This window comes from Ambystoma mexicanum, chromosome 5q (assembly GCF_040938575.1).
Source record: "Ambystoma mexicanum isolate Mex_15411 chromosome 5q, UKY_AmexF1_1, whole genome shotgun sequence".
Taxonomy (NCBI): Eukaryota; Metazoa; Chordata; class Amphibia; order Caudata; family Ambystomatidae; genus Ambystoma; species Ambystoma mexicanum.
This window is the reverse complement of record NC_090933.1, coordinates 942,281,099-942,305,000: the sequence shown is the minus strand read 5'-3', so window position 1 is coordinate 942,305,000 and position 23,902 is coordinate 942,281,099. Positions and strand designations below refer to the sequence as shown.

At 47.3% G+C, this 23,902-nt stretch overlaps 1 protein-coding gene across 9 annotated transcripts in view; it reads left to right on the top strand.

Annotated features, from left to right (window-relative positions):
• UBR5 (ubiquitin protein ligase E3 component n-recognin 5) overlaps positions 1–23,902 on the top strand; it is a 2,447,509-nt gene that overhangs the window by 78,440 nt on the left and 2,345,167 nt on the right. For all 9 annotated transcript variants that reach the window (XM_069621460.1, XM_069621458.1, XM_069621459.1 and 6 more), the window contains exon 3: positions 19,958–20,039. In XM_069621460.1, the coding sequence (XP_069477561.1) occupies positions 19,958–20,039 (82 nt within the window). The remainder of the gene's footprint in view (positions 1–19,957; positions 20,040–23,902) is intronic.

Genomic DNA, 23,902 nt, shown 5'->3' with positions numbered 1-23,902 from the left:
TTTGTTTGTTCCTTGGCCGTCTTGTCCTTTGGCCTTCTTCCTGCCTTGCCAGGTCAGGAATGTCTTTTTATGGTTGTGCACCTGCCCGGGAAAGCCTTGCTTTTTACAGGCTAGTGCATACCTCGTGTGTGAGGTCCCAGGAAGTGGAATGGGGTTGTCTGGTTCCAATCCACATACTGGTCACTGAAAGTCTAGTGTGCATGCTTGTGTCAGACCCACAGTGGTCCATGATTGGATCACTGCTGGTGTGCGTGTGGGGCATATCTTGCCATTGGAGGGCTGAGTAGGTTCACTCACCTGACTTTGGGATAAGAGGTGTCCTGCAACCATTCCAGCCGATCTGAAGAGGAGCCAGATATCCTGTCATAGCTGTGAAGACTGTGGATGATCCCTGAAGGGGACTGGTGACCAATTCTTGCTGCAGAGCCCCGTCTGGCTACTGATCTCCGAAGACCCTCGTTGGTGCTTCATCCCGCTGGAACAGTGGGGACAACTAGGCCTGGCGTCGTGTGGTAACCTAGCAAGTTAGATTCTTTGGAAGTTCCCTGGACCACCCAGTGGGATGTCCAGCTCCAGTTTAAGCTACTGCTTTAGAAGTGCCGTCATTTAGAGTTTCGGCTAGAACTCCAGGGGTCTTCAGCTTGTTCAACAAGAGGACCTCCTGTGAAATTTCAGCTGCCTGCCAGCAACAGGTCTTGAGGTGGACTTTCTACAACCACAACTGTGACGTCCGAAACCAGCACCTGGTCGACTGCCCTGAAGTCCTGCACTGTGAGCCTGACCGGAACTCTTCTTGAACCCTAAGCTCCTGGGCACCAGCGACCGGAACCAAATGCGGGAAAACTTACCTCAGATGACCCTCCAGTGACCCGCCAAGTCGGAGGAGAAACCAGAGTACGGTTGGTAAGTTGTAACGATACTTACCTGCACCCCCCCGCCCCTTCTCTCCACCTTTTGGAAGTTTGTATAACTTTTGAAACTTTTACAATTGTTTTTTTATTTGGCAAAATCTTGCTGGAAACCCTCCAAAATCTAGGTACAATCTCACTTGCTAGTATGCGTCGTCTGACTTTTGGACCAATCTCCACGTCCCCAGAACCCTCTCCTAATTTTTTTCTCAACTCCTAAAACTCTTGGAAAACTTTCGGGCACAAGGGACCCAACTTGCCCTCTCTCCATGATAACTTGATTGTTTTGTCTAACTCCAAGAAGTTGCTCCCTGTTCCCTATGACAGGGGTGGCCTTCTAAACCTTTGTCCCCCAGGCCAGAGTTTAGAAATTCATCTGAACGCAAAGTTTCAAAAGAAAGAAACCGAACAATAGCATAAACATTGAAGATCTGGTGTGTTGGAACAAAAAGCTTTTAGTAAGAAAAATAATTCCAAAACTGCTTATTCTGATGCAAATTGGGCAGCCAATTAGGCAGTGTGAGACCTGCCGAAACAATGGAAGTTATCCATGCAAATCAGATGATTCCTTGGAGCACTGTACTATTAACACAAAATGTCAATGAAACATATCTATGTATTTACTTGTGAGGTGTTTTAACAGCACTAGCTGTTTGATTCTCCTGCACCCCTAACAGATTAAAATGGGGCACCCCTGACAGATTAAAATGGGAACATTAAACTAATGCAAGTGATGGGTGCACTCTCCTCCCATCACCCTTTCTGCCCTTATCCCCTCAAGCAGACAACTTCCTTCCATTCATAGGCTGGTGGTTCTCGGGAGGTGCTACTCTGTATTGGCCCTTTGAGGGTGGTGCAATCTGGTCTGTGCCATGCCCTGTTAACGTGACACCTTATGTAGCGCTGTGGTGGAGCTATCCACTTGCTGCATATTCCCTGTTGGCGCAGGACATTAAAAGGGGAGGAGCTACCCAACCTAATTAATTGTACTCACTGAAGGTTAGGTGTCTGCTATTGCTATACAGAAGCTACACATCAATAAGCGGTGTTCTGCAGAGGCTGCCTCCTTCCATCATCAAGCACCGCAAGTTGGCTCAGAAGAGCGACAATAAGCTTGTTTGTGGAAACAAGCTGATTAAATCCAGCACTGACCTCAAATCATTATAGATTACTTTTGGTAAAACAGGCTCAAGATTTTAAACCAAAAATGGACATGGCAGCACTGACCGCGGTCACTGAAACTGCATCCCTTGACTGAGGGAGGTAGAGTAGTGGGGAGTAGAACAGTTGCTAGATGAGTTTGGAGGGATGGGACTTTTTCTACACCAACTTTTAAATCATGATAGCCAGTGGTCTGTGGGGGTGGCAAACCATTACCTTTATCTGGGTGGGATATAGGCAATCCACCGATTGGTTGGTTGACCTGAGGCAGTGTGCGCCTGAGCTATAAATCAGCATCACCTCTACCTTCCAGGGCATTTCCCCAAACCTCTCCTGCTCCCTCTGAAGCCAGGCTCACATATGGTAGAATTTCTCCTGAAGGCCTTTTTAAGGGTCCAGGGTAGCTTGTAAAATCGAACACCATCTGCTGGTCCTGGGGTCTGGGCTGAAACAATTACCCCTGCCACAAAAACCACCTCCACCTATGCTGAAATGGTGGTAGGGGGCTAGAACTATATTAGTTACTGGATTGTTTTGAGTACATTTGTGTTCAGTGTGAAAAACCAGGTTCTGTCCCAACCACTAGTCCCTGAGGATCTGTCATCCAAGTGGCCAGGACACAGCCATCGCTTTTGTATCCAGTTCCTGGGGTTGGCCCAGTCTGGGAGGATCGCCTGTTTGATGGGGTCTTTGGGAAGTGAGACACCGGATGGCGAGATGCGGTATCCCCTTCTGTGTAACAGCTTTACCCCATCCTACCAGGTAGGATATTTAAGAACTATACCCCTTTCCCCCCCCTTTTTTTAACACACTTTCACATGGACAGCCCACTATGAGAGAAGAGACTAACACCCGAGCAGTATGATATGGCATTTGTAACGCACCTATACACCAGTGTTTCAAGTCTCGACGCGGCAAGGAAGGGGGAACAGAGGGAGGACATGGACAACTATCTTACTAGGCCAAGTGACATTGAGATTGCGCAAGTGCAGGGGATGGGGGAGGGGGAAAGGGCCAGGGGAAAGGGGAGGGTGCAGTGCTGTACAAGGGATCAAAACACGAACAAGTATACCTTGTGTCCCAATACAATGGTCAGGCGGGGTCAGGCAATTTGCTACCATCATTCACACCTGACTTCAATTAAGCTTCCCCACATGGATAAAAGGTGGAGCATGAGAGCACACTCTGAGCGAGGCAAAGCACACGTGGAAAATTCAGTTTCTGGACAGCAGCTGAACGAGAGGAAAGACTGCAAAACAGAAGGCAATCGCAAGGAGGGAAGTTCCCTTGACCTTTTCGACAGGGAACCATTGCTTTCCACAAAGCCAGAGAATAAAGCGTAAGACCAGGAAACCATGCTAAAGAATCCTGCATATTGTGCTGGAGATACCCGGGGCTCTCCCGCATCAATAATAATGGTGGGAGAATCACCAGCTGGCGTGGTTCCGTACTTGGCTCTAAGAGCAAAGCTGCGCCTGTGAAATAAACACAGCCGGTGAGTTGGGGAGATTGCAAGCACCAACATTGTATGGCGAGCGCGGGAACAAACATTGTTAAAACGCATGTGATAAGACGCAAGTAAAGTTGAACTGCTGATGAGTGAACTTTGAAAACAAATTACAATACCCAGCACGCACCGTGGGAGGGCATCGTTGAGTGCTGTTATGCTGTTTGACCGCATGCTGGGATTGTGCTTCGCACCAAGCCTTTATCAAACACCGTGGTATGATCTGAGAAGCTCTGTGAAAGTACCACTACTTAAGATCTACACTTGAATTTACTTGTGGCCCCCCTTACCCCCCAAATCCTCCACTGGCCTGGCCATATTATCAGTCACGTACATGCATTGTTGCGTGCTGTTACACTGTTAAGCCGCTCAACGAGACTCCCCTCGCACACATCACATCTTTGCTAATTGCGAATAGAAATCCCATTATTGTGAGCATGTACTCACTTACATCAGATATGCCCGCGCAGGCTTCTTCGGTTTTCCTCGCACCAAGTTCTGCCACCTTACCAATAACATCAAAGGTGGATATAACCAAGCCCTCTGCTGGAGACATTAGGCATTTCTACCATGTGAAAAAAGACCAGCTGATGATGCCCACTTACGCCCCGGGGCTGTCCCGTTGTGTCATCCCCCCCCCCCCCCCCCCACACCCCTGATTCCACTCTCATGCTATCTCAGAGGATATAACAGAGGAGGAATCCTGACCAACCCCTGCAATGGAGCGTCAACAGGAGAGGTTAATGATTACAGACAACACGTTGCTCAATGCAGTCTGTAATCAATCATGCGCCAATGCCTTTCGAACTGGTGACTGCTCAATTATTGACTTTACCCTAAGTTTCACAGCCTGTTGTTGTACATGTGGACAAGCAAACGGCAGGTCCGCTCCTCTACTCACAAGTCACTACTCTCCCCATCTCTAGTGTCAACAACGGTGCCTGCAAATCTTAGCTTGCCCAGTGTTGACATGGAGGACCGAGGAGAAGCGAATCTTAAAACTAGCCACATTTTTAAAAACAGTGGCTGCATTTTCCGATGCAAACTTGCATAGTGATGAACACTTTGCCCAAATCCAGGCAGAAAAGTTAACTCTAAAACAACCTTTCTAATTGTGGAAACTCAGTCCTAATCCAACAGGCAAATCGTTTATGAATTTCTCCAACTCGCCTATACTATAACCGGACTCTTCAGTCTCCTCTGACTCATCGAAATCCACTCCACAATCGTTTGCTAGTGTAACACCCCCGCCCCCTCCTTTAGCAGGAGTCCTCCACCAAACTCCTTTTTGGAGTCTAGCATAGCTACAGTAAACGCAGGCATGCATTGCCTGCTAAAACTATACAAATCAATTGAAGTTAAACATTTGCAACAAAATGGTAGTCTTGAAATTTTATTAAACAAAATTGATTAGCTAGACCACAATTTGTTAGAAAAATCAACAAGAATAACCAATTTAAATACTCAAATGGTGGACCTTACAGCTGAAGACGTGGCGGGCGGCTTGGGACCCGATGTTTTACCCCATGCGTCTCTGTAGATCAATGTGATAGTCTTGATGTAGATCATTCTGCAAGGGCAGACCCACAATGTTCCGCTATGACAAACTCACTACCCACCTCAATTGCTGATGCCACGTATGAACCGCTGCTATTTGAGCTCTTTTACATAAACGTGGGCATCAAGAATCCGAATAACATTCTCCAGCATGGGGTCTGGCATGGATTCACATGCTCATGAATATTCCCCGTCGTCAGGCTGGGAATCCTCGGTAAAGAAAAAACCAGTATCAGTTTCGTTTCTGATCTGTCTTTCGTAGTAATAACCAATCACTGGTCTCTGCGTCATACTGACCACAGCCAATGACTGCCCTCTACCTAAGCACCGCCTCTGGCAGCCATCTTCAGGTTTTTTCCGCACGTTCATGTGTTGGGATCCTCGTGCTATTGCTCTCGAGCGTTAGTGCTATTTTTCGCGCTTTTTCACAAAAAACTTCGATTCTTTCGGTCAAAAGAGCCTCAAGCTCCACCGATCCTACATCCGATCAACGGGGACCCGTGTCGGATTCATCTGTGCCCCTCAAGGGTGAAGATTTCGTCGAGCTACGCTTCGGAGGACTCCAGAAGCTTCTCAGGCCCGGTCTCGGAGATGGCCCAGGAGAAGGGAAGCTAGACGCCCGGAAAGCTGTTCAGGGTCTGCCCTGGATGCCAGCTGCAGAACGTCTTCAAGGAATACGAACACTCTTTCTGCCTTTACTGCCTTCATGAGGACAAGACGCACGTGGAGAAGGACTGTGCGTTTTGCGGCAACATGTCGGAACGGACCATGAAGGACCGCCATCAACGTCTCGCCAACTGGCTGGAGGGTAAGAGCCCGTCTGGCGAGAAGAAGAAGTCCGAGCGGTCTTCTAAGACCTTTGAGGGCGCCCCGGCGACGGGGGCCCAACATAAGGCCAAGCACCGCGAGTCCGCTGGCACCGGGAGCGCCGAACGGTCGGGCTCTACGGGCGCCAGGCAGGGCGCACCCTCCCCGGCACCATCAACCACGAGCCAACGCTCTGGGTCGGGTAAGAGGAAGGCCGAGCACCCGGCGAAGCTCCTGGAGAGGCCCCGGTCGAGCTCTAAGGCAGAGGAGGAGCGTGGCAGTGCCCCCTCCCTCAAGGATAAGGCGGTGAGCGCACCTAAGGTGGTGAAGGCCTTGATCCATCCGACCAAGCCCTCTATCGAAACGGTCGCGGCGGCCCTGGCTCAGCCTGTGGTGGCTACACCAGTGGTGGCGACCTCAGGGCCCAGAATCTCCCTGCCTCCGCGGAGGGAGTCTTCCTTTGTGCCCATCGATAGGACCCCCGTGAAACCCTCCGTGGGGAAGAAGGGGGGGCAGGGCGTCGTCGTAGATTCGGCCTCAACCTCAGAAGAGGAGCTGATCGAGGTCTTAAGCCACGGCCTAGGCGTGGAAGAAGGCCAGCCCGTCGGAATGGACCCCGACGCAGGTGACGACGACGACATCGTCGAGGATACCGACGGGGCCCCTGCTCGCCCGTCGGATTCCCCTCTGCCAGCGCCGCAAGACAACTCGGCGGCCATTTTGTTGGCCATACAGTCCTTATGCTCCGAGATAAGGACGAGGCTACCGTTACCGACGGAGGAACCTCTCCCGTCGGGGGATCCAGAACCGGGACCTTCTGGTGTTCCCCCCACCAAGAAAAGAAGGATCCATCCACCACCTCCTTTTCAACCGTCGCGCCCCGTCCAGCCCTCCTCCCCGTCCACCCGAGGGGATGATACGGGGACTGACACGGCAGCGACGGGTACGGACGACGAGGCATACGACGAGGATTTTCCGTCGTCGCCTCCCACCAGGGCTTCTCCGCCCGACGAGATCGGATCTTTCCACTCCATGATCTCCAGGGCTTCCGAGCTTTTCCAACTCTGCCCTGAGGAGAAGAAAAAGGAAGGCTTCCTTTATCAGCGGCGCGAGGCCAAGAGGAAGACGGTCCTCGCAGTGCCTCTGTTGGACGACATTTGGGATGAGGGCCTTTCCCTCCTCAAGAACCCTTCCACGACGCCAGCTAGAAGAGACCGGTACGAGAAAAAGTACCGGGTCCCGGACACGGCCCCCCTATGCCTCCGGGCGCAGCCTACCCCGGACTCCGTCGTCTCCGCGGCAGCCAGGAAGAAAGCGGGGGGGGGTGCGGCCTCCACATCAACTTCCCCGCCGGACGGCGAGGGAAAGAAATTGGATGCTATGGGACGTAGAGTCATCTCGTCGGCAGCGACGACGATTAAAGCGGCCAACGCCTTGGCTATCGTGGCCCGCTACGACAGGGAGCTCTGGTACAAGATAGCTCCCCTGCTGGATTTTCTGCCGGGCGACAAGAGGGCGGAGGCCCTTGAGATCCTGCAGGAAGGTGAGGTGGCGTCGGACCACGCCATCACCGTGGCGACGGACATCGCCGACACTGGGTTCCGCCAGCTGGGCAACGGCGTTTGCCTTCGACGTCGTGGATGGCTCAAAGCTACAGACTTTCGGCAGGACGTCCAGACCAGAGTCCTGGACATGCCCTTCGACGGGAACAACCTGTTTGGGAAGACAGTGGACGATTCCCTTCAGGCCATCAAGGCGGATACTGAGACGGCCAGGGCCCTTGGAGTCCTGCAGCAACGACGAACGCCCTTTCGGAGCGGCGGAGGCAAGGGCGCCTCCAAAGGTTCCGGCGGCGGTTTCGCTTCCTACCGTCAAGCGGCCCGCTAGTCGTCGCAAGAGGCCTACAGAGGACGAGGCAAGTCTAGCGGACCCCGCCGTCGTCGCCAAGGAGGTCAAGGCGGCAAGGCCGCGTCCAAGCAGGATGGAACCGGCCGTGGGGTCGGGCCCCCACCGAAGCACCCCGGTGGGAGGCCGGCTGGCGGGCTTCGTCAGCGTGTGGGAGTCCATCTCCACCGACAGTTGGGTGCTGGACGCCCTGGCCCGGGGCCACGCGCTCGAGTTTCAAAGAAGGTGCCCGCGCGTCCCCCCCCGTGGCCAGGAAAGAACTTCACGTCCCTCAACTTCTCCTGGAGGTAAAGGCGATGCTCAGAAAGGGCGCCATCGAACTCGTCCCAAAGAGGCTTCGGGGCTCCGGAGTCTACTCGCGATACTTCCTCGTGAAGAAGAAGACGGGAGGATGGCGCCCCATCCTAGACCTGCGACGTCTGAACAAGTTCATCAAGGCGCAGAAGTTCCGGATGGTCACCCTCCAGCACGTCCTGGGTCAGCTGGAGGAAGGAGACTTCCTATCGTCGTTGGATTTGGAGGATGCCTACTTCCACATTCCCATCCTAAAGGGGCACCGAAAATTCCTCAGATTCGTGGTCCAAGGGCGTCATTACCAGTTCAAAGCCCTCCCCTTCGGACTACGGTCGGCACCCAGGGTATTCACTAAGTGCCTCGCACCGGTGTCGGCGCAGCTGCGCCGCGAGGGGATTCACGTCTACCCCTACCTGGACGACTGGCTCATCCGCGCCAAGACGAGGGAGCTCGCCGTGGTCCACACGGCAAGGACCGTCCAACTCCTCACGGACCTGGGATTCTCCGTGAACTATGCCAAATCCCACCTGGTGCCCGCGCAAGTCGCACTGTTTCTGGGAGCGAGGCTCGACACAGTATCCCTTCTGGCCTCCCCGTCGGAGGAGAGGACCAGGACCATCTTGGGCAAGGTGCAACGGATGTTGGTGGCCGACGCGGCCAAGGTGAGGTCCATCAAGTCCCTCCTCGGGATGATGCCTTCCTGCATCTACCTCATTCCCATGTGCAGGCTCCGGATGCGCCCGTTGCAAGAATTCCTGGATGCGCGCTGGATCCAGACGACGGGCAGCTTCGAGGAAAGGATCAAGCTCGACGAGAGTTTCCGACGAGCGATACGGTGGTGGGGCACCCGCGCGCATCTGACGGCGGGCATGGACTTCCAGACCCCAGCCCACCAGGAGACTGTGACCACGGATGCCTCCCTGGAAGGGTGAGGAGCGCACACCGAAAATCTGCACGCAAGGGGACTCTGGCTCCCGACGGAGAAGTCCCTGCATATTAACGTCCTGGAGCTCCGTGCAGTGTTTTGGGCCCTCAGGTCCTTCCTTCCGTCCCTCAAGGGCAAGGTGGTGAGGATCTTCACCGACAACACCACCACCATGTTTTACATCAGGAAACAGGGCGGAACCAGGTCCCCAGCGCTGTCCAAGGAGGCGCAGGACCTGTGGCATTGGGCCGTCGCCCAAGGGATTTTTCTGGTACCGTTTCATCTGGCAGGGATAAAAAACACCATCGCCGACTCACTCAGCAGGGAGCTGCGCTCGTGCCACGAGTGGGAACTACGGCAGGATCTGGTGGATCGCCTCTTCCGACGGTGGGGCACACCCCAGATCGACCTGTTCGCGACGGCAACGAACACCAAGTGCCGGAGGTTCGCCAGCAGGTTTCCCCAGACGAGGAGCATGGGCGATGCTTTCTCGTTCCCCTGGGAGGGCCTGTTCCTCTACGCGTTCCCTCCCTTGCCTCTGCTAATCCGGCTCGTCAACCAGCTCAAGAGGTCACGGTGCAGGATGATCCTCGTCGCACCTGCGTGGCCGAGGCAGATATGGTTCCCGGACCTTCTGGACTTGTCAGCGTCCCCGCTGATCAAGCTTCCGGCGGACGCGGATATACTCTCCAGGGAAGGAGGCGCCATCCTCCACCACGACCCGAAGTCGCTGAACTTGCAGGCCTGGCTCCTGCAGCGCTAGAGTTTGGAGGATACGACATACCGGCCGATTGCAGAGAGGTTCTTGCAAAGGCCAGGGCATCCTCGACTCTTAAATGCTACGGACACAAATGGAAGAGGTTCTCTGTCTGGTGCCACGCACAGAAGATTAACCCTCTACGGATTACAGCTCCCCAAGTACTGCCGTACCTGCTGACGCTGGCCAAAGCTGGTCTGGCACACGCGTCCATCAAGATTCATCTTGCTGCGATCTCCCGATACACCAGAACCACGGGGCGGACGTCCTTGTGGTCTCATCGTCTGGTGAAAGAGTTCATGAAGGGACTGTTCAGATCGTTCCCTCCGGTGAAGGCTCCGGCCCCGGCGTGGGAGCTCAACGTGGTGCTGACCAAGCTCATGGGACCTCCGTTCGAGCCTCTGCACTCGGCCCCGTTGAAGTTTCTATCGTGGAAAACAGCTTTTCTTGTGGCCATCACCTCCGCACGACGAGTGGGAGAGATCCAGGCCCTTTCCTGCAAGGCCCCGTACTTGACTTTGCACGACACGAGGGTAGTGCTCAGGACGCACCCCTCCTTCATGCCCAATGTGCCGTCGGACTTCCATCTCAACGAACCCTTGGTGTTGCCTGTGTTCTTCCCGTCGCCTTCGTCGCCGGCTGAGAGGACTTTGCACTCGCTGGATGTGGCTAGAGCGCTGAAGTTCTACGTAGACCGCACGAAGTGTTTTCGGAAGACGTCACAACTCTTTGTGAACTTTGGACCTGTCAATCAGGGGAAGGCTCTCTCGAAGGCTTCCATTTCCAGATGGCTCTCCGGCTGTATCATGTACTGTCATCGGTTGGCAAACCGACCGCTGCCTGGCCGTCCGAGAGCCCATTCCACCAGAGCGATCGCAGCTACCACGGCGTTCCTATCTGGTGTGCCCCTGCTGGACATATGCAGGGCTGCTACGTGGAGGTCGACGCACACCTTCACGAAATTCTACTGCGTCGACCGGGATTCCAGGGAGGAGTCCAGGGTCGGCCAAGCAGTGCTGCGCAACCTGTTCGCCTGAGGTGAGCCTGGTGAGGAGGTAAGATGCTTGATGTTGAGTTTATGTGATGCTTAATGTTGAGCCTTTGCCACCTCCAGTGGTTGTGCATGTGTGTACTGCTATGTATTCTTTATTCATGAGCATGTGAATCCATGCCAGACCCCATGCTGGAGAAGGAACAAGTTACTTACCTGTAACTGTTGTTCTCCAGCATGGGTCTGGCATGGATTCACATGCGAACCCTCCCGCCTACCCCTCTGCGGCTCTTCACTTGGTCATACTGCCACTTCACGTGCTTCCAAATCTGAAGATGGCTGCCAGAGGCGGTGCTTAGGTAGAGGGCAGTCATTGGCTGTGGTCAGTATGACGCAGAGACCAGTGATTGGTTATTACTACGAAAGACAGATCAGAAACGAAACTGATACTGGTTTTTTCTTTACCGAGGATTCCCAGCCTGACGACGGGGAATATTCATGAGCATGTGAATCCATGCCAGACCCATGCTGGAGAACAACAGTTACAGGTAAGTAACTTGTTCCTTATAACTAGGAAAAACACACAAATATTCCAGAAACGGGGAAGAAAACCAAAAATCAAAACCAATCAAAGAATAAAATACAGTAAGATCAAACAATTCATTCATAATTTAACCACTTTCAGTGCTCCCAAAATCACCCAACCTAAGGATAAAAAAATACTGCGAATTATGAAGGGCTAAATCCAACTGTCCCCTCTGTAGATGATCTTGGACATTTGGCTGTATCCCTTCATTCTCAGTCATGATCAAGTGGAACTAAATATCTCCTCGTAAATTGTCAAAATTAATATGGCAAGCCAGAGATAAAAATGATACCTGGGTTTTGACTTATTTAATAAAGTGGCCAGGCCACGAGCACAAAATAAAGTCTCAAATTATACATCTAAGCCTAGGGAAGGATTCCCCCTTCCCTAAAATCTCAAGAGGTTTCGACAACTAAATCAAGTGTACTGTGAATATTAAAACCCCAACATACACTTCAAGAACCTCTTGAACCCCTGTTCATTACATGTGATTGGGTGAGTGGAAAGCTCCCCCGAGAGGTTTATTATAACAATGAGCCAGCCCAACCGAAAACTAGAAAGTGGTCATGGCTAACAAGACAATTCACAGTAAGCATCAATAACGCTAGTTGCCAACATCCCCCCCCCCCCCGCCCCAGCCCATCACGATATCTGTGTAATACAAGGGGCTTCTCATCTACTTAATGTAGAACAAAATCACCCTATAACCTCTGCTGATATCCTGATCTTTCGAGAAACATGGATAACCACTCAACCTTTATGGCCTGATTTCAAAGTATTATGGATCCAAGCAGTTAAAAAAAAAAGTGTAGGGCGCCCCTTGGCCAGCTTACTAACAGCGACAAAGATTAGCCCAGGCCTGTCTTTAGAACCCTGTGCCTACCCCCATATGGGAACCCAGTTGTCTTAAGTGACCTTAGGCAACCAACAAACCACATGGGGCCTGTGACTAGCTGTTCGGAAACCTCTACTCCCTGCTGACACAGGATGAAAAATTCATAGATTTAATAACACAAATGCTGGACTTGACTGCAGAGCAATAGCATATTTACACAATTATATTAGTAGGGGACTTGAACATTAGGTGTATTGATCAAAACTCGCGAACACTCCAAGAGAGCAATGATCTGGCTGGCCCTAATGCATGACAGAAATCTTATTATGGTAAATGGCTCATTTCCAGGAGATATTCCACCTGCACCGACATAGAAAAGATGGAGAGCTACATAAACTGTATATTATGTTTTCATTTCACAATGCTCTAAACTCAGTTTAAAATTTCACTGTCATTCCATCAGAGGCCAGTGATCACAATATTCTGCAGCTGACAATTAAAACCCAAATACCTTCATCACAAAGCTATACTAAAGGATTAATTACTGTGAACCAGACTCGTAACAGAATAAAATGGACCAATAGGAACTTTAACTTATTAACTAAGGAATTAAACCAGCAAGAAAATAATCTGTCATACGTGATGACGTATGAATAGACAGACTCACTGTTATTGATTGCTGAGACACAATCAACTTCTAAATGTCCAACTCTTCAACATACACAAGCGTATAATCCATATATTCATAGACTAAAAACACGCTTTTGCCTAATGCAAAAAAGATTAAGTGAACGAGAAGAAACGTGCTTACACATGCAATATAAAAACACAAAGCAATATAGGGCAATGCAAAAACAAATGAATGGGGAGAGAATGCTCTCAGCAATAGCCCAGAAATCAAGTGTACAAATATGGAACCTGATAATTTTTCAAATAGTTTTATTGAACACAGTAACTGAAAAGACATGGACTTAACATTTTTCAAATGTATTTTTTAAAGAGCCTTCCAAAATTAAAATTCCACTAACCTCCCAAAAGGAGCTCAGAAAACCTTGATTCGACCAAATTCATATCCTTATGATTATCAAAAAGATCTCCTCAAGAGTCCTGGGACCTGATGGGTTGTCAAACGTAGCAATAAAGGAACACCCTGACCAATGGGCAAAGATTATTTTTTTTCTTTTTGATTTTGTTTTATTTTAAGAATACCAACACACCAATTTTAACTCATTGGTACATTTTACAACATACTCATATTCCCCAACTTCCCACCCCCTCTAGACCACAGTTTGTCAGATGAGCCTGCCGATTTAGGGCTCAGATAGCGAGCTTCTTGCTTCTTCCGTGGCAGCGTTTCCGTTCCTTGAGTTGAACAATGGCACAGTCAGCGCCACCCATTGTTGTAGATCGTCACTGTTTTCTAGCTTCTGCTCCCGTAGTACGTTTTCCCAGATTCCACTGTCAGCCACTTTTGGAGGTCCCCCCGCCACAGTGCTACACTTGGGCATCTGGTGTTTTTCCACCCCTTGGCAATGCGTATTTTTGCTAGTATGTACATGTGATCTTTTAGCTTGTTCAGCGTTTTTTTTTTTTTTTACTTTGCTTATATCTGCCCAAAATGCATGCTACCGGGGTTCATGTCCAGTTCTATGCCTTCCTTGGCCCAATGGGCAAAGATTCTTGAAAAGATTTTCCTCTTGATAAAAAAAAAAACAGGGCGAATTCCCTTTCTTGGAAGCAGTCGACAATAATTCCAATATTTAAAAAAGGGAATAGGAATGATCCAATACACCCAATAGCCCTTTTAGACATACTTGGGAAGATATTTTGCGAGACTATTGATAAGAGATCTGAATAAATGACTTAAGGAAGCAAACATGCTAGGCATCTACTAATCGGGTTTTATCAAAGGACTAGGAACATCAATTAACTTATTTATATTAGCCATTTTGAAACCTCAAGCGATTTTAAACCAAACAACCATGGTTTATAGCTTTCATTGATTTTAAGCAAGCCTTTGATTCTGTGTCAAGGAATACATTCATTGAAAAGCTGTCAATTGCAGGTTGCCCTCGTTTCATAGTACACTGGATACATTAATTTTACTCTGGTACATCAATGAGAATAAAACTGAATTAAGAGGGCCTTCTCAGACTCCATTCCAACTGATACTGGACTTAAACAAGGCTGCACCGTAGCTTCAATTTTTATATCCAAGAGATAAAAAAATAATCTAATCTGTTCACGGTCCTCTCTTCCGAAGATCAGCAATATGACAATACCGGCACTTCTGTACGCAGATGATCTGCTTATAATTGACCAGACACAAGTTGGCTTGCAAAGGAAGTTGAAAGCTCTGGATGAGTAGGCTGTTAATAATGGTTTGATGGTAAATTTGCTAAAATTAAATGTTTTGGTAATCCATCACAAATTGAGACCATGTAAATTAAAGTTTAGTGGACCCTAAATGTGTTATTACCATTGTGAATGAGTATAAATACTTGGGTCAAACCATTACCAATAAAATAACTAATGAGCCATATAAAGAAGAAATAAAAAGAAAAATGCAGACCTTAGCTTCGCAGGGGAGAATTATACAAGCAAAGTTTGGCAAATTCACTCAAACCTCTTCTTTAATTCTATAAGGCAGAAGTTGTCCATGTTATCGTATACAAAACCTCAAGTGATACCCCCAAAAAAACCAACCAAATTGAGTCCAGCTAGAAGGCTTATTTTGGAAGTGTTAATTCTTCCCAAATCAATACCCATGCTAATCGTACGCTTGGGTCTATCATTGGAAGGTATTGTGGGATGGCAAATTCTAAGTCTTTGGAGGAAATGTCTTCTATCAGAGCAACATATGCAGACTCTTATTCCAGTACTAAATGAAACATTTGTAAATGATAAAGAACCTGTTCATGCTTGGAGTTTAAAATGTAAAGAGATTTTGAATAATACTGACATCTCCCAACAATTATTGGTAGACTTTCCAGACAAAGCAAAACTCCAGCTACACCGCAGAGACTGGTGTGCCACTTGGGACAGCTGTAACACTTATTCAGCATTTAGAAGTGGCACATTTTTACCAAAACCATTAAATACAATTTCCGAAATACTTGCAAAAATGTCCTGATATAAAATATGCCAGTTATAATGCGTTTGAGACTGAACTTGTGGCCAACAAGAGTTCAAGTCACCAAATGCAATAAAACGCCTACTGCTAGAATAAAACGCCTACTGCTAGCATTGCTTGCAGATTTTGTGATGATAAAATCAACATGAAACTCTGAAACACCTTTTCGTAGAAGGTTGAACTCTCGCTAAATTAAGAAGAGAATCCTTCTTCAAATATTTTAACCAATTAGTCTTTGTTGACGAGGACAACTGTGGAATATGATTTTCAATGCAAGTGCAACATCTCTGATTATTGCCATTCATAAGTTTCTTATGACACTGCAAATCCATGATCCTTGTTAAAGCTGGTTAAATTGTAATTTGAGAGATGAAAAATAATGTGCGTATTACTTTACATTATTTCCGACAAAAAAGATCTCAATCTGCCTGTAGGCTATGTATTCCTAATTGACGCAAGAAATCCATTGATATATTTTGTTGAAAAGATTGTACTGTAATTGTACTGTTAACTCAATTTGAATTTGAAAGGTCCTTTTGTTGATTTGCTTGATTGTTGCTGAAACGTTTTGTAAAGAATAACTTGCTTTGATAATACTTAATGGCCTATGAATAATATATTCATGACATGCTCCTTTTCATCAGAACAACCTTAAACAAATAATTGCACATTTTTTAAATTCATGATCAGATGTTTTAGATAATAGATGCAATATAAATTTGTACTTCATGGATATATTGGCTGTTTTTTAAAAACTCTAAACAAAACAAGAATATTTGTGTAATGAATTGTACACCCTTGAATTATATATTGTATTTTATAGTGTATGATGTACGTAGTAAAATGTATGTATTCATTTGAAAGGTTGAGATGATCAAATAAAATTAAACAATACCTTTGCCTGAGTGGTTTGGCACCGCATGGGTGTTCAATCGAAGGTCTCCAAGATATCCAGCTGGGAAGTGCCAAAAGTGGAAGCGAGAAAAGGTTAAATCAAGAAGAGAAGGAGTAATTGTGAATCGAAGTGGTCATGCGGCAGGTAAAGCAAAATCCTGCGCACAGGCAAAAGTCTTCGATTTGGATGAAATGGAAAAAGTTTGAAAAGTAGATACATTTGGTCCGAGGCCGACGGAGGGGAACCTGGGGTGAACAGTAAATCACCCGAGAGTTGTATATGTGAAATCCTAAGAAGAAAGGAACTTTAATATTTGTTGTGTTGCATCAAGCCCTCTGAAATAAGACTGTGAATGGCAAAGAGACTTTGGCACAGAAGGCCCTGATGTTGAAATTCTGAACTGCATCCTCGTACTAGTAAAGCCAGAGTGTGCTAAACTTAGTGTGCCGCCTTGTCCCGCTCTAAAACCGCTAAAGCCGTGGGATAGGGAAGCCAGTGGCTTCAATATCCTGACACATCTTTCTTGAACACTTTTCTTTTTGCACAACATTGTTTGCCACACTATTTTTATTGTAGAAGGATTGTCAATAGGTTTATTAGTACAGTCCCTTTTATTTCGCCACTCGACCAGGACTGTTATTATTTGATGGTCGTAGCTTGCTCGCACCGTTTTAGATTTAGGATTAGATGGGCGTTTTTCAAACCCAATTGAAGTTCAGTAAACGCCCTTGAACTGTGATCAAGTGGGTTTATCTAACTGTTAGATACCATGCCTTCCTTAAAGCAGTCACAAAAATTGCATTGGGAATTCAGCATTTGGCTGCTACCATTGAGGTGGCCTACTGATAGAACCTGGAATATGTGCAGGGTATCCTAAAAGGCATCTAAGTCTTTAGTGGGTTCCAAGACGTGCATTAGCCGTACCCCATTTTTACTAGGAAAAGTGTACCTGCTCGGCTAAAGTTACCTAGATCAGCCGAACCGTCCCTTTTACGGTGTGTCTTTAGCGGTCATGTTGCTTAAAGTTGCTTGGCCCGGAGGGCCTTTCTTTCTTTTCCTGCGGCCTCGTTCCATTGTCGATTCACAGTGTGGTTCCCCCTGGGGGTATGTGGTTGGGCTGTGTTTGGTCCAAGATGCTTATCCAATTCAATCCTTTGTCACCCGGTCTTGTCTGCCGTCCGAGTTGAAAAGGAGGCCTGCATGGTATCTTCTTGGATTGTAAGTGTTCCAGCAGCCCACGCATATCTCTTCGCTTCTGCAGCGTCCATTGGGAAAGATCTTGAAAGAGTTGGATTTCGTTACCGTTGAACGTGATCGGTGCTGCCCTTAGGATCTGCTCCTTTTGTAGGTAGCATGCTAGTGCAGCCAGCTTTTCTCTGGGGCGTGCGCCTGGTCCCTGGCGTTTTGGACCAACTCTGTGAATCCTGTCTATTGGAATGTCCACCTACTTCCGCGTTCAAAAGGTCCATGAAATACTTGTCACTTTGTCTCTCGGGTCTGTGCCCCTCACTGTTTCTGGAGGATTTCTGATACAAATGTTGGACCTCCGCAATCTATTTTCTAGGTCCTCGTAGTGCAGCTCGAGTCCTCGTAGTGCAGCTCGATGTTGTGTGTTGTCCTGATGAGATGTTCTAGAAGTTCATCCAACTTTGTAGAGTCGAGGGCCAGGTCTTGGAGTGCTTTTTCGTTTGTGTCGTTTCTACCCTCCAGAGAAGAAATGTCTTCTTGTTTCTGACAGTGCAGACTTTAATTCGCTGGTAAAAGTGCTGAATTGTGCTTGCATTGAGGTGGAGAATCTGTCCTGGAATTCTAGGAAGCCGCGCTGTACATCCTCTGAAAGCTGTCATGTTGGTATCTGTTGTATTTGGTAGGTCTCCTGCAGAATTGTGTGCGGTCTGTGCTTGAATGAACTCAATCCGATCTTAACCAGCAATTTCGGATTGGGTTTGCTTTGGGGATGGACGGCTGTGTGATCTTCTGCTTTGTCTTTTTCCCTTTGCTTCCTGGCATTGACCACTATCTCTGCTGCCCCTTGTTCTCTTTGCCTAATTTGGGATGTGCCCAGAGCGCGTCAGGGACCCAAACTCAGCAGCGTGATCAGTCCACTGTTCTGTATTCCCAGTGGGTGGGGTGTCCTTAACATCATGTTCCCCCGGGTGTGTTAGCCACAGAGCGTTACCAATCCCTCCCTGCTTCAAGGCCCGGAGGCTCTCCCCACCTCTGGCTGCGGGCCCCGGGAGATCCATACCCACCAAGGAGGGGCGGGGGGCAGCTGCTCCCGTGTGCATGCTGTCCAAGACAGTGTTTTCAGCAAGGGTTTTTAGCTGGCGCTCCTTGGGGTCCCTGGCTGCTCACCTTGTGGTTGTGCGGCCCGGTGTTCTTACCGGTCTCGCCTTCTGTTTGTTTGCTTCTGCCTGTAAGGACTGATCCCGTGTGATCCCCGGCAGGGGAGGAGGCACTCCTGAGCGTCCGTGGGCGAAACCGTGCCAGCCGGATGCTGGTTTGTTCGTCTGGGGGACACCTGGATCTTTGATGCGTCTCGATCGGTTATTTCCCCCCGATCCAGAGCCCCGCCCTGGGATGAGGGAGCTGCAGTGTCAGACCTTGGGAGACTCGTTCGATTAGCCGGCTGATGATTTGGCCGACCGAGTCTTGTTCCTGACAAGGTGCAGGATCTGATGTGGCCCCTTCGGTCCCCCCAGCGATTGCCAGATGTGGGCATGCAACTATCGCATGCTGGGGTCCTCTGCCTTCACTGCGCGCTTCGTAGTGGATTCACAACCAGAAGCTTCTGCGTCGGATGTGTTTTAGGGTATGCGGGAGTCTTGCCACTTCTCTCTTGTGGTTGTATTGCTAATTTTGTTACTCTAAGCGGACTCCAAAGTACTCTGCGCCGAGCTGGGCTTCTATGGGCACAGAGCTCGGCTGGCATTGACTTTACTAGCAGGCAGCCATCTTTGAATCAACTAGCTTATTTTCTAACCGATCTGCCTGAGCTTTTCACATCAGCCCACGGAATGGCGTAGTCCTGTTGTCTGGTTTGCATATTCAGCCTTACTTTCTCCTAGAACCCAGATGAGTGGTACCTGCTAGAACCCAGACGATTGGTACTCTGTCAACATTCCTTCCTGGGTTGGAGCAAATACTAAATTAATGGGTCCTTACCTTTGTAAGACCTGTATTGCAATTCAGAAAAAGCCACTTGTGAATCGCCTGGGGGCAAGGGGTTTACCTCAGAAAAGGTTCAAGAAATGAATAAAACCTGAGTAACTGGTTATGAACTTTGAAAGTACATTATTTGAAAAGATAAAATGGCACATTAACAAATATTTTGTGACAAATCAATGGATGGTGAGTCTGAAATTCATATCTTCATGGAATTGCAAAATGTTCTGGTCATTGTGACGTCTAACAAATGTCCAGTACCATGATGCGCCACTGGAGAGGATAGATAATTTAATTGCTGCACACGTGTTAATTGAACTATATCAAAAATGTATGAATGGTCATTTTGTTACTTTATGCATAAGATGTGCTTTAATGTTAAGTGGATTTTGGCATGAACTGGACTTGTCTGTTATGCCTCTTTTAGTGACAGTCCACTGTTGATTATGATTTTAATATTTCATAGGTACTTTGATATATACACAAGTATGATCTCTGCCTTTTGAAACAGTGTTCTTATTTCTTTTTCAGCCACCCACCATTGAATGTTTTGGAACAAGCTACTATCAAACAATGTGTGGTAGGACCGAATCATGCTGCGTTTTTGCTGGAGGTAAATGAGAACTTTTTCATCCTAGTATGATAAAGCATGCTTAAATGATGCATTTGATAAATGAAATCTGTCTTCCTCTTCTGCATTTCTACGACTGCATCCATGGTTTGAAACTCCCAATTAAACCTCCAAATAGGTTGCAGACTTGAATGCAAAATAAAAATGGAAAGTCTGGCATAACACCTTTTAGAGAACAAAATTAGAACTTTCATTTTTCACACTATTGTACATGGTTTTTCTGTTGCTCCAGTTTTTGTGTGTACATCACTCGTAATTTGACATCAGTTCTGCATGCTTCCCCTCATTGCCTCAGCGCTCTGAAGCTTTATTTGCCCACTGCCTATTCCTTTATTCATTGCAACGGTTTACAAGAAAACTTTTCAGACACAAACACAAAAGAAACAGGCTTTATAGAACTAGCAATATAATCAAAATGTCACTGAAGATGGAAAAAGCATCCTTGCGTATCTAATAGCAGATAAAATCAGATATATTTAGCTACCGTTTAGGATTTTATTCCAAAATACTCTTGAGGTTAAGCAATTGTCTACAAAACTCTTAAAATGCATTGATCTCAATATGTTTTTTTGCATTCTACTAATAAATGATCAAGAGCCTCTAGAGTTGATTTGTCTTTACAAATTCTGAACCACCTTTACACTCGAGGCATTTGTAATCGCAAAACCAGTTCAAAAGTAGGAAACTAAAGTCTCAAGAACTGGTGGTGCAAAGATGGGCTCACGTTTTGTTCAACTAGAAGGAAAGTGAATTTAAGCCGGTCAAGTGGCACAGCGAGTAGAGCGCTCGCTTTGACACCCGTGCAGAGCCTGTTAACGCAGGTTCGAATCCCGGCGGGGCCAAACTCAGCCTTTCATCCTTCCGAGGTCGATAAATGAGCACCACACACCGTGGGTAATAATAAGCAGCGCTCGGATACCTGAGGGTTTGTAGCGCTATATAAAAGCCTAATTATTATTATTTATTATTAAAGGCTTCTCTGTAATGCTGTTGTATCTAAAAAGAATATAGTTCCTGACATTCATTCTAGTATTACACTAGTCGTACATAAGTTTCTTTTTGACCTGTAAAGTATTGGAACTTGTCAGGAGAGAAGACGGAAGGTTGTTAAAAGTAAAATGTTTGGTCCTGGATTGTTCTCTCCTAGAGGTATACGTTCACTAAACCATGAATGAGGCTCAGCAGAAATAACTTTTCTAAAAAGGCTATACATTTTCCACCACACAACCTCCAAAGAAGAAAGACGCAACTCGTAACGGATACATGACTGTACCCCTTTTATTCGGGCCGAAACATAGCTACAAAACAAATCTCTGCCAAACTTTAGAGGATACAGGGTCAAGAAGTTCATCTCCGCAGATTAGACATGGCACTTCCTAGGTTTGATTACATCAGGGTACAGTCAATCTGTAGAAACATCCGTATTGTGCTTGATCCCTTTTTTTTTATACTTTTTGGACGACCAATGCCAATTTCGTTTTGAAATCTCACTTAAGTAAGTTTAGAAGTTCTCTTCAATAGAGGAGCCTAGAAGGTGAAACAATTCTTAACTTCAAGCTTCTTGTATTTAAAAACCAAGAGAAATCGGAATCGTTTCTTTTTTTGCGCAGGCCTAACCCAGATCTTGATTTTAGGATATTAATTTCCAAGAGACGATGTTGTAGGCCAATGGGTGTCAACCATCGTTGGGACCGATTTTCTATACTCTGGTGGGCCGATGTATAGAAGGCCAACCTAGTTTAGTGACGGGGACAACCAGTTCAAGGTAGGTGGACGAGTGGTCAAGGCCAAGTCTCAGGAGGTGGTAGCCTCTAAGTGGTCCCTCAATGAGCAAGCAGTGAAAAGTCATAGAACACGCTTAGACAATCGGTTATAAAAATATGTATTTATTTATGACCACAGGACACTGAAAAATGACTTCTAGCATGTAATATCACACAACATTAAATAAGACACATGCATACCATCGCTCGGGTATGGCAAAATACACATCAAACCACTACAAAGGAAGTGAAGTATTAGTATGCAGTACTACCGGTCCACAGAATTACGACACTAACTTTAGAAGTCCATCCCTAAGATGTATGGGGCCTTGTGCCAAAAAGCCCACTAAAGTTTCTCAGACTGAAAACAATTAGTGTAGGGCTTCTGGGGTTCAGTGACGAGTTCCAAGTGGTAGAGGACAAGTTATGGGGTTTCAAGTAAGTATTGTTACAACTCTCCTCCCATACTCTTGATTCTTCTTAGGACTTGGCATGTCTTCTGAAGAGGGACCAAGGTCACTTTTTCTGCTGTCCGCTTCAGCCCTTAATGCCCAGGGGTTGCAGGTTCGAGCATTTCTCTGGTCAGTGACAAAAGCTGGTGCGTGATCTTCAGGTTGGAGAAGGCAGAAGAACTCTAGGCAGGGCCCATCTCGGAACAGGACGATGCAGGAAAGCTTTTCGGACGATGTCCATGATGCATGGTGTCGCAGGGGGACACACTTGCAGCGGTCAATCTTCACCTCCGATCTCTGGTCCCTGTGAGGCTGGTGCCACGAAATATGGCAGAGGTGTGTTTTGCAGCACAAGCTGGCTATTACATCCCCCCCCCAAGTTCCAGGCCTCAATGCGGAACAGCGTTGTCTGCAGCATGGTAGCCCAAACTCTGAGCTGGTCAGCCACTGGGCGATCCAGGCACACTTCTGAAGGCTCTTCACAGGACCTCGAGAATGGATGTCCACTCAAAGGGTTGCAGCGCCTTAGCAGGATTGCTGAAGATCACCTACAAGACAGAGCTATTCAAGACAGCAGCAGAGGTTTGTCACCCGGCCTTCTTCCAATGGTTTCATGGTCTCCTTACAAGTCTTGCAGCCAAACAGGATACTTGAATCCCGCAAAAAGCCTCTGCTTTCCTTGGCAGTGGAAGTCCATATAAGAATTTTCCTGGACTTACAGGGCAGGAAGAAGGGTTAGTGACAAGATGGCAAGGGACAAACGAAAAATCACATATATTTGGACACTAGCCACATTTGGTAGCTAAACGCTATAAGGCTAAAGTAAATTACACTAAAAAATAGCAAAATGTTACTGTTGCCACTAGCTTGTCCATTTAGCACACCTACAGTTACCAAAAATCCTCGAGTGTACCCTATTGTACTGGATGGTAAAATGCATTGTACATTGATTCAAGTTACCAAAAGTGGCAACCAAGTAACACGACTAGGGGAAACCGTGTTTCCCAGTACTGACAGCCTGACGGACATGTCATTTTCCCCATGACAAATGAGCAAAAGCTAGTATAGTGAAGTTTAAGGCTTCACTGCATTGCAAAAAAAGCAGGTCAGATTTTAAAAAAAAAATCTAAAAAGCAAATTGTTTGTGGGCCTTAAAGATGGAAGGAAAGGTGCTGTAAAGGGGAATCTTTCCTAACACTCTGTCCAAGATAAATAAGTTAAAACCATGTAAGACTTTTCATCCTTGCTGCAATCCTCAAAATGTGTCAATTGGTTTAGACATAAGGCCAGCAGAGGATAATCTTACTTGATCTGAAGTGTTGGTCTGATTATTTCAGAATATCCAGTAAGGATGGTTGACAAACCCATTTGTCTAGTTTTGCCCATAGGAGTGAGCTGTTAACATGGTTGAGGGCACATGTTATCAGAATTGTCCTGTTAAGTGCCGCCCCCATGCTTTTCCTAAAATCTGACTGGAGTATATTTATTCTCCCAGTGGCCTAGAAATGCATCTGAATCTTGTAAAATCAAGCAAGAAAACATTTTGCTAGTCCAATCCAAGAGTGCCATCAGACGTTGATTAGCTGGGCATAGCCGATCACCTTTTTTGAAAATGGAGAGGGAAAAGAGT